Below are 11284 nucleotides of genomic sequence, written 5' to 3' on the forward strand. Positions count from 1 at the left end.
TGACGTAAGGCTCGTTGTTAAAACAAGCGCATGCGTAAAACATGATACTCAGTGCTCGTTAACTAAGACAATGCTCGTTTTTAAAGTAAAAAATTATAAAAAATTGATGCTCGTCTTGCGAAACACTCGTTAACCGCGTTACTCGTAATCCGAGGTTCCACTGTACATCTTTCTCTCTCTCTCACACACAATTGTGTTTAACTAAAAAGCATTTATTGGTTAGAATTATTTTAATAATTAAACGGTTTAAAAACAAACTGAGAACAGCTCCATCTACAGGACCAGACACACACACTTAAATGATCAGCTTTACAGAAGGTCGGTACTATAATTATTACTGTACATTATAAATTATCTGTACTTTACACTCTAGAATATTTAGACATATACTCCATCACAGCTTTACACACACACACTCAAAAGGCCGAATCTTCATTAAAACCACAATTTAATGAGATCCGGTGTCTGATTTTTAATGACATTACATCGTGTTAAATAAACGGTTGTGTATAAAGGCTGTGTTGTGTCTGTCAGTCTACAGAACACTCCTGCCCACTTCACCAGGGGGAGCTCTCCACTCACAGAGAGGAGCAGACACAGAGTCTGAATCAGTGTTCCCCTCATTGAATAAATAAAACAATTAAAATCAACAGACTGCATCATTCGCCACAAAATTATTTAAATAAATATTTACACTGTACAAATTAATGCACGAGACACATGAGCCTCTGATGAGAAACATACAGAAAATGTCTTTAGCTTTAGAAACATTTAAATATAAACATATTACAAAACGAGCAGGTTGTGATTATTATCACATAGGTATCCGATTGTTGTGATTATTATTGTGCGCGTCCATCACTCAATATCTCCACACACACACAGAGTCCTGCAGGTCACATGGTTACTTGTCAGCGCTGCGCAGGACAGCGGGACTCGGGCTCAGGGTATGAGTCCTCCAGCGCACACGCAGGACAAAGTCGTAACTGTCTGAGGGACACATCGCGTAGAAGACATTCGCTTTATCAGGAATCAGCAGCTCTGAGTGAGAGACAGATTTAAGTTGTAGTCACACACAGTGAATCACTTTTACACTAAAATACAGTGAAGTTAAAGAATTTGCAATAAAAAAAACCTTTTCTCTAAAATTCAGTTTACAACATAAAATATAGTTTAAATAGAAATGATGTGGATTACTTTCACTTCCTTAATCTTAAAAATATCTGTAAGACATAACCTCATGATGCTGGCATGTTATCGAGTGTGTGTGTGTGTGTGTGTGTACCTTTATCATTGTTTAGGATCTGTGTGAGTGTGAAGTCGTTACAGCTCAAATTCTCCATGTTGTGTTTTTCCAGAGCTCTCTGTATCACCTGACTCGTCTTATCCTGACTGTTTATCTAAACACACACACACACACGTCCCATTACACCGCTGTCCCCCTGGAGCGTACAGTAAGTGTGAGTATTGAGTGCTGCAGGAGTACCAGGATGCTCTTGTAGACGACGGAGCCGCTGTGGAGCGCCATGCTCACTCTGATGATGCAGCCGTCACTCTGCTTATTGTACACCGCCCGGGAGGGGGAGGGGGAGGTGGGGGAGGATGGAGACACACCCTCAGGGCTGAGACCGGAGAGATCAGACTGAGACGAGGAGTGAGCAGGGGAGGAGCAGCGTGGATCAGGACAGGACCCGGATGAGTCTGCTGAGATGTTCAGGCACGAACCAGACTGCAACACACACACACACACACACACACACAATTAAAACATTGCGTTTGTGTCACAGGTCAAGGTTTCAGTGTTTCAGGTTGTTGCGTTTCTTCTATTTTATTCAGAAATGAAACTACACTCGCGTATTTTACGGGACACGTTAAACTTTAAACCCTCAGTCCTCATTTATTCCTCACACTCATATCGTCATGGTGATGTCATCAATCCCATAATAAGCCTGTGCCAGCTGGAGAAGTGTGCAAGACAAGTGTCTGTCTGACCAATGAGAGATGAGAAACTGATCATGTGATCAGCGTTACCTGAGATTTGGGGCGGAGCATGAAGGAGAAGTCGTCCGTCTCAGAGCCGCTGGAGCCGGACGAGGAAACGCTTATCTGATCAGAGTGCGTTTTCTTCCTGGAGCTGTCACTGCTGCTCAGCAACCTGTACACACACACACACACACACACACAAAGTGTGTCAGCACCATCATCACTGCGAATGCTGAGTGTGTGAATAAATAAGTGTGTGTGTGTGTGTGTGTGTGAGTGTGAGAGAGAGAGAGAGAGACGTACAAGCCGAGTTTCTTGCTGATGAGCCGATGGCTCCAGCTCGGTGACCCAGGACACGAATCCACCGGGGGCTCCAACTGTCTGGACAAGTCATAACTACACACACACACACACACACACACACACACGATTTAAAGGCTTTATTTCTAACCCAGTGTGATTTAAGGCTTATTAGGTCCATGATGTGTACACACTGACCTCTGCTGGTCAGACAGGGGTGAGCAGCTGTTGAGCCAGGAGGAGACGTGTGGGTGAGACGGGAGACAATAGAGAGAACAGGACACCTGCAGCTGACGGATCTGAGAGAGAACCTCAAACTCCTGATTGGGGGGAGGGGAGGGGAGAGAGGGGGGGGGGCAGCTGTTAGAGGAATATCCTGGTCACTAAAATAAACTACATCAATTAGATAAAAGCTGTGTGTGTGTGTGTGTGTGTGTGTGTGTGTGTGTGTGTGTGTGTGTGTGATTATACATACTCTTCTTCGTTTTTCAAAGTTGATTAGTCTGCCCTAAAAACACAAAGACATTATTATTATTATTACTACAACAGGTAAATCTCGTGTGTGTGTATGTGTGTGTGTGTGTGTGTGTCAGTACCTCCAGTGCGTCTGGTAGAGCTGTGTCCAACATGTTCAAGACAGTCAGGTATGTCCCCAAATATGGAACCTCCCCTCCAGTGTAACTCTGCGCGCACACACACACACACTTACTTTACTTCCTGTTTAAGAGTGGTACTTTCCCAGCAGTTCAGATGGAAATTTAAAAAGCCATAAAAAAATTCCTAAACACACACACTTCCTCTTTAGATCTCACTGACCCAGCTAACACTCAGTCATCTCAAACACATCTATTATAGCTAATCTTAATTATAATATTTACAAGAGCATCTTAAAAAAATGCCATTTTGGGGATAATGTAATACAAAACACATAAAACTCTCATATTGCAGATTCACTACATATGAAGTGAAATTTCATGATCCAGTTCCTCACAATACTAGAAAACCAAACAGTACAGACGAGCTGAAGGCTGCCATCAGAGCAACCTGGTCATCAGTACCGTCTCAGAGGGGCCACAGACTGATCGCCTCCACGCCTCAGTGAGGCAGTAAATCAAAAAGTACTGAGTGCATTAATGAGCAGAACTCATAAGAAGTTGAAGTGTTTTTTTTCTGTGTTTTTGATTTCTGTGTTGTAAATCCTTTTGGAATAGAATTTAGGAAATGTTCTAATATTGTGAGATAATAGATTCATATTAAGGCTGTAAGCCACACAAGGAATCAAAACTGATTTTCAAACGTACTGAGATGCACAAAACCCAGTGACTGGATGCAGGACATCCTTAGCACCGGTCCAAGGTTCGAGTCAGAAAGGGGATCTGGTGTAAAATCTGTGCCAGTTTTAATGTGGATATTGACTTTAATAGTTTTTTTGATCAGCAAAAACTAAAAAAATAAAAAAGTCTTACCTATACCTTACCATATTTTGCTTTACCAGTAATAACTTAAAACTTAAACATTCAATTCAATTTTATTTGTATAGCACTTTTAATAATTGTCATTGTCGCAAAGCAGCTTCACATAATTAAAAATATTATTGAAGTTTAAATATTCAATCATTACATTAAAATATAATCTGAGAAATATAATGTTTTTCATAATGTAATGATGGACACAGGCTATGTATTATTAGTTATTGTAAGCAGGTGAAAAAAAGGAAGAATTATTTTAAATATACACTAAAATAATGTGCTTAACTGTGGTTCTGATTGGATCACAGTGGGACAGCGTGTGGAGGCGGGTTAAACCTGACCGGCTGTTTCAGGCTCAAAGACGTACGACTATAGCGCCACACACTGGCAGTAAAGCTGTATTTCACACAGCGGTCCACGGTTCTCTCGTGTGTAGGACTGTCGGGAGAGATCCATACTGATTACGGATCTGCTACGGTCCAGTACATCAAAGAATAAGAACTCAGTGTCTGAATATTTATGGACCCAACTGTATATAAAACTGGTGTGTTTAGAGCATCAGACCGCAGAGTGTCAGGTAAAGTGTACCTGTAACCGCACCCTGTGTGAATCAGGCGCTGTGTGTGTGTGTAACCGGATCCCCTGTGTAATGAGAACGCGCTGGTTCTGTTCACCGACCCGACCTGACCGAGTTCCTCCAAACCACTCAGACATGTGAACTGTTAGTGACACGTCTTTCACACTGCTTTCTGGGGTTGTGTTTCTTGAGCCACAGAGCTCCGCCCACTCACACTGGTGTACGATTAATAACGCCGTGGTGATTATAAACGTGCAACAGATCAGTATTCACTTTCACGTCTAATCTCACCGTGTGTCTGGAGGAGGGGCTGAGTTTAGGGGATCGGGGTGCTGCACAGGATGTCTCCTCATCGTGCTCATTACTGTCCTGAAACACACACACACACAGTCAGCAACAAGGACGACGCATTGCACGTGTCAGACACACACATCTCTCTGTTCCAGTATGAAGCTGAAACACACCTGTTCTCTACGCTACACCTGATACAGCACTTAAATACAGATGATATAATATTATAAGAGTGTGTGTGTGTGTGTGTGTGTGTGTGTAAGCTATCTGGTGTTTGTCCTTAGGCACACACTGATAAAGAGCAAATGGAGAACTACATGTTCATAATCACAGGTTTGTACGTCACACACTGAGAATATGACCTGCACTAAACACACACACAGTAAATCGTTGTGTCTCTCTACTGGTTTGTCTGTCCATCCCATTTCATTTCCTGTCCGTCTCTCCAAATTTTCTCGTCCCTTCTTGTCCATCTGTATTTATTAAAACTTTACTGTATAAACCTTTGTAAAAGTCGTAATTACAGCAACTTGTTTCACTAACACACACACACACACACACACACACACACACACAGATAAGCTGAGGTGTGTAGAGTCTGAGTGCACCTTTCAATGTTTATTCAGTCAGATCTCCATCACTGTACACTTATATAACTGAATATTGTGTGTACTGATTAGCTGATATACACACACACACACACACACACACCTCCAAGATCTGTTTGTTTGACAGAACGCAGTTTTCATCAGGGAAGCTCTCACACAGGTGGTCAAAGGTGGACAGACTCTCTCTGAAATCACACACACACACACACACATTTAATACACAGCAGCAAATTTTCATAAAGTATTTACAAAGTGTGTGTGTGTGTGTGTGTGTGTGTGTGTGTGTGTGTGTGTGTGTGCTGACTGACTTGCTGACTGTAGCCCAGGTCTTTTTCAGACGATACACAGCGTTAGACTGCAGAGCCGACAGGATCGCACGCAGAGACGAGAAGTTCCTCAGCTGATAGCACTCCTACACACACACACACACACACACACACACACACTCAAATTAAATCCACCATCATTTCAGCATATTTCTCTCTCTCTCGCGCACACACACCTGAGCCACAGAGATCCACTTCTCGATGATGCGGGCGCGGTGGGCGGGGCTTGTGTGCTGGCCACGGGGGTGCAGTCTGGGTGATATGGATGACAGTGGAGTGTGTGAGTCGGTGTGTGATGAGGTCGGGCAGAGCAGCGAGGTGATGACCCAGTTAGTGACGGAGTTGAACTGGGCGATGGTGGCCCTCACACTGGGCGCTAAACTCCGGTTCTCCTTCTTATCCCTCTGAGACCAAATGCAGCCGAGACAGTGGAACGGAACCACGCGCACAAACAGCGCCTGCGGAGAACACGCGGGTCAGAACCATACTAAAGGCGCGATCATTCTGCTGACGTACGGTAACTGACTTACAGCGTCCAGTCGAGTGAGCTCCTCTGCGATGTCCTGGGCGGGGCAGGTTAGGACACTTCCTGTTTCATCTCCAGAAACCTGTGTGACCTCTGACCTGATCTCAGCACACCTGTCTGGATAAAAAAAAAAGACATGTATGCGTGTGTGTGTGTGTGTGTGTGTGTGTGTGTGTGTGTGTGTGTGTGTGTGTGTGTGTGTGTGTGTGTGTGTGTGTGCATGCGCGTGTGTGTGTGCTTGCGCGCGTTAGTGTATACCTTCCTCCTGAAACGTGTGTAGAAGTGCGTCAGCCTGCTGAGCGAGGCGTCTGAAACACAGGCGGTGCCGCAGGTGGAGGGAGAGGAAACGGAGCGAGGAGTAGAGAGGAGAGTCTCTCAGGTCCTCAGAGAACTCCTCCAACCACAACCGCACCAACCCTGGGAGAGAACTGCAGAGAGACCGAGACAGACACAAGGAGTGTGAGTGTGAGTGTGTGTGTGTGTGTGTGTGTGTGTGAGAGATCAGATTATGTGCACTTTGACACAGAGTGGGTGATGATCAGACCCAACAGCGTGTTGCTGTGTGGTAACACACACTGAAGTCGTCTAACACTTGGAGACACACACACACATATAGACACATATACACACACACACACACACACACACCACATACTGCTGCTCTCACAACAAGACCGAGTGAACAGAGTGTTCAGAGAAGGCGGAGCTCCCGAACCTCACAGTCTCCACAATTCACCACCGTTACACACAGATGTGGAGCTGAACGGCGCTAAACACGTGCTGGGGTCCGAGTGAAGCTCTAACTAATCGAAGATCGGACCGAAGTCTCAACCAATAATCATACAGACGGTGGAATTTGTTTGGTAAAGACCATCCTTCAGTTCACTGTTCTAGATGAGTTACGGCTTTAACAATATTCAAGTGATGCAGGTATGTCTAATCTCGTCTGTATGAGACACCCCCGCGGTCCAATCTCCTGTGCACGATACACCCCACGGTCCAATCTCCTGTGCACGATACACCCCGCGGTCCAATCTCGTCTGTATGAGATATGTACACAAGTCTACATGCCTGTTCACTTCAAACAGAATACTCCTGCCTTCAACTAGTAGTGTGAAAGAGAATATATTGTGTGTGTGTGTGCGCGCACCACTTACCTCCTCACACATACACTTTTGTCCAAGTTGATGATTTTGTCTTCCCTAGAGAGAGACACACACAGGAATGTGAGATGACCTACACAATGACGTACAGAGCACATGCTTTTTATTTTCTGCTTGTTGTTTTTGACCGTCATGGCATCATGCTCATCCACATTCTCACACATTTAACTCTAATTATAGCTCTTTCTCTCTCTCCCTTTCTCACACACACACACAGTCATACTTTTTTACTTACTCACACCATAAAATGTAAACTCATTAAATCAATTAACTTTTTAATTTAGATTTGTGCGTAATTACAGCCGAGATAATATTGTGTGTTTACTTTTTTCATTGCCATGGTGACGGCGAAACAAAGGCACATGCCAACAGTTTATATACAGTAAAGTCTAATTCTAACAGCACTTTATTACCGTGGAAAGTGTGTGTGTGCCTGTGTGTGTGTGTGTGTGCGTGTGTGTGTGCGTGTGTGTGTGCGTGTGTGTGTGCGTGTGTGTGTGCGTGTGTGTGTGCGTGTGTGTGTGCGTGTGTGTGTGCGTGTGTGTGTGCGTGTGTGTGTGAGACCTCTGAAACAGCATCTCGATGAGTGTGTTGGTGCAGGTGAAGGCTCTGTAGGTGGAGAGGAAGATTCGGGCGTAGTCGTGTTCGTTACACGTGGGGTTCAGCAGCTCAGTGATCAGGTGCTCCAGCGTGGCCACCTTCACCCTGCGTACCTTCAGCGTGCGGTACTGCACACAGGCCACGCCCACCAGGTCAGAGGGGAGGGCGTTCGCAGGCTCCCTGTGGAGGGTCACACCATACACCACGCCATCCTCAACCTCCTCTCCCCATTCCTGTACTGGGTCCTGTGCATGCACACACACACACACACACACACACACACACACACACATATGGTTATTACAGAACAGCACTCTAATTTGTTTTCTACACACACTGTGTATCCTAAGATTTCCATGTTAACAACATCGTTATAAACCGTCCACATCTCCGTGCTCACATTTCAGCAACACGAGAAGCGTCTCCGGAGGTCAGGGACGAGCCGAGACACACACTGAGACCCTGCGGCGTGCTTAATGAACTCTCTCTCACTCACACACACACACACACACACACACACACTTCACCTGACACTTTAATCAGCTTATTATAAGAAAGATAGAAGAAGGAAAAATATGGAGGAAGAAGGAAAGAAAAATATAAATGATAATGAAAAAGGAATGATTGGAAAAATTTTTTAAAAACAAGAGTGTGTATTACTTGAGACAGGTTTTAAGACAATCACACAGGGAGAAAGATATTAGCGTGATGTTACGAACAACTGTATCTCCTCCTCTCACATCTGTGGTGTTTAATCTGTGGCTGAGTGTTGAAGCTGTGTGTTCAACTTCCTCTTATAACTAACTCTGGGTTAATGGCGGCGCTAATCACAGCCGAAAACAAACCTTAACCCTGAGCAAGAACAGTGTATGTGTGTGTGTGTGTGTGTGTGTGTGTGTGTGTGTATTTAATAAGTAAAAGTTCAGTGTTGGTTCAGTCAGACTGCTGGAGGTCTCACTTGCTTTCTCTCTCACACACACATACTAGGACAAACAAGACACACTGCGATAAGGACACCTGAGAAATGTCAGAAGGTGAGAGGAGAAACACACTGCACTATACAGGTGAGGAAAGTCAGTGTTTGTATGTGTGTGTGTGTGTTTGTGGTGTAGAGGTGAGGAACGGGAGATCCGGGTCCGAGCCATGAATCACAACTCATCAGATCATTTTATCTGCAGAACCAAAATGGGCGTTTCTCAAACACAGAGACATTAATGTTTGGTTTTAATGCCAGTGCAGAACCATGGTTCTACTGAAGCTGTGAGCTCTGCAGTCTCACCAACCAGCACTGAAGCAGCAGCTGAGAGATCTCACTGCACACGATCTTGGAGTAACTCTGGGTGATCATCTGTCATTTTCCCCACAGATTGCTAACCTTACATTTCTTTCTACACAGGCGACTCAGGTGCTTGTTCAGTCCCTTGTTATTTCTAGACTGGACTATCGCACCTTACTCCTGGCAGGTCTCCATTTGTCCTCTGCAGTAGATCCAGAATGCAGCGGCACGTCTCATTTTAACCTACCCAAGTTCTCACACCACCCTACTTCTCCGCTCCCTCCACTGGCTTTCAGTAGCTGCGTGCATCAAGTTTAAAACCCTGATGCTCGCTTACAAAGCTAATAACGGCCCAGCACCTTCCTTCCTCACGAAGTGTGATTAGAGCAGTGGTGAAATGACCTTTATCTAGATGTCTGTACAGCTACGACGACTCAAGACGACCCGCCCCCCCCCCCCCCCCCCCCCCCCCCCCCCGCCCTCCCATTACAAATAAAATAATCATCCCCTTCCCAACAGGGTGTGACTGATGGCACCAGTAAGGGGGACTTCAAAAGGACTTTTTGTAAGTCTCTCTGGATAAGAGAGTCCCCCACATGCCTGATGTAGGTGTGATTAATATACACTGTTATAGAGAATTAATCAACACCTGAACAATACACATCCATTACTGTCATTATACAGATACACACGCAGGTGAAACCGCCACAACCAGCCCCGCTCAGGCATTCAGGAAGAGAATGAGCTCTTACACACACACACAGCGCACGAGCACGCGACACGGAGAATAACGCACTGTTCATTAGAGTCGACTCTCTGTCTGATTCAAGTGACTCGGAGTCGACACTATCGGTGTTTATAATTTCCAAAAAAACTAAAGCATTGCAGATTAAAGGCGCCATTACACCAAACTAATCACACAGACATGTTGCAGTATCACTACAGTGTGTAGTTGAATCACACTGAATCCCGACCCACTTTACCACGAAGCTCAGGAGTCGACTCACTACACAATGCCTCAAATCTCAACTCGACTCTTTTAAGTGAATCGGATCCCTACAGCGCTCGAGCTTCTGAAGCAGAACAGAAATATTGAATAATGATTTATGAATAAACACCAGGAGTTTACCAGAGTCAGCTGCCATTTCCCCATAACGTTCCTGTCAGAAGGGACTCGAGCGGTGATGATGGAGGAGTTTATGAGGAGAACTCCATCCGCGCTGTGAGCTTCAGGACACAACTCCCGTCACAAGTCCCGCCGGATTACTTCAACAATTACCTCAGGAAACAGTCTGGACCAGCGCCGGTGTGTTACACCTCATTTAATCTAAAGTTTAACTGTCGGATGTTGTGTTTCTGAGGAGAATAAACACGGAGTCTGCGCGAAAACACGGAACAGCAATAATAATAGTTATAGACCTGCACACAGACCTGAGCGCGCGCCTGCTCTGACTCGGACCTGCCACAGCGCTCGGATTTCTCTGTGGGCGGGGCTTAGGATCACGTGCGTGACCACCCCACGCTGCGCGCGTCCTCTTCAGACTCCGTAACCATGGAAACGGTTTAAGATGTTAAGTTTCATAGCGCGGGAAACTTTTTCCTCTTATTAGCATTTTTGAAGTGTGTGTGCGCGCGCGCGTGTCCAGCAGGGTGAAGTGTGTGTGTGCGTGTCTCAGTCTCACCTCAGTGTGTGTGTGTGTGTGTGTGTGCGTGCGTGTCTCAGTCTCACCTCAGTGTGTGTGTCCAGCAGGGTGAAGTGTGTGTGTGTGTGTGTGTGTCTCAGTCTCACCTCAGTGTGTGTGTCCAGCAGGGTGAAGTGTGTGTGTGTGTGTGTGTGTGTCTCAGTCTCACCTCAGTGTGTGTGTCCAGCAGGGTGAAGTGTGTGTGTGTGTGTGTGTGTCTCAGTCTCACCTCAGTGTGTGTGTCCAGCAGGGTGAAGTGTGTGAGCCAGACATCACTGTCACCCAGGAGTCTCTTCTTTCGAGCACGCTTTACACACACACTCCGCTCAGAGACACACAGCTGCAGAGATCCTCTCATCCTCTATAAACACACACACACACACACACCGTTGTGTTTAATCACTATCCCTGTGAGGAGGCTGCGCGTGCGATATAACGTGCATGAGTGTACAGGTTAAAGTGTGTTATACTCACTGCACGCGC

At 45.5% G+C, this 11284-nt stretch overlaps 1 protein-coding gene across 4 annotated transcripts; it reads right to left on the minus strand.

Moving 5' to 3' along the window:
• Nucleotides 1–431: 431 nt before the first annotated feature.
• rgl3a (ral guanine nucleotide dissociation stimulator-like 3a) lies at nt 432–11259 on the minus strand. Of its 4 annotated transcripts, none has more exons than XM_053498926.1 (17): nt 11031–11259; nt 7808–8088; nt 7238–7282; nt 6339–6508; nt 6085–6197; nt 5731–6012; nt 5537–5640; nt 5332–5413; nt 4621–4698; nt 2880–2966; nt 2759–2791; nt 2482–2603; nt 2287–2379; nt 2032–2155; nt 1487–1729; nt 1286–1400; nt 432–1041 (listed from the first exon to the last, which is right to left on the minus strand). In XM_053498926.1, the coding sequence occupies exons 1-17, from the start codon at nt 11157–11159 to the stop codon at nt 905–907; spliced, it is 2238 nt and encodes a 745-aa protein (XP_053354901.1). In that variant the 5' UTR covers nt 11160–11259; the 3' UTR covers nt 432–904. The 4 variants fall into 4 exon arrangements, with proteins under 4 accessions (XP_053354901.1, XP_053354903.1, XP_053354902.1 ...); XM_053498928.1 differs by lacking the exon at nt 11031–11259 and adding an exon at nt 10249–10560; XM_053498927.1 differs by lacking the exon at nt 4621–4698.
• Between the last annotated feature and the right edge of the window lie 25 nt (nt 11260–11284).

Source organism: Clarias gariepinus, chromosome 6 (genome assembly GCF_024256425.1).
Source record: "Clarias gariepinus isolate MV-2021 ecotype Netherlands chromosome 6, CGAR_prim_01v2, whole genome shotgun sequence".
Lineage (NCBI taxonomy): Eukaryota > Metazoa > Chordata > Actinopteri > Siluriformes > Clariidae > Clarias > Clarias gariepinus.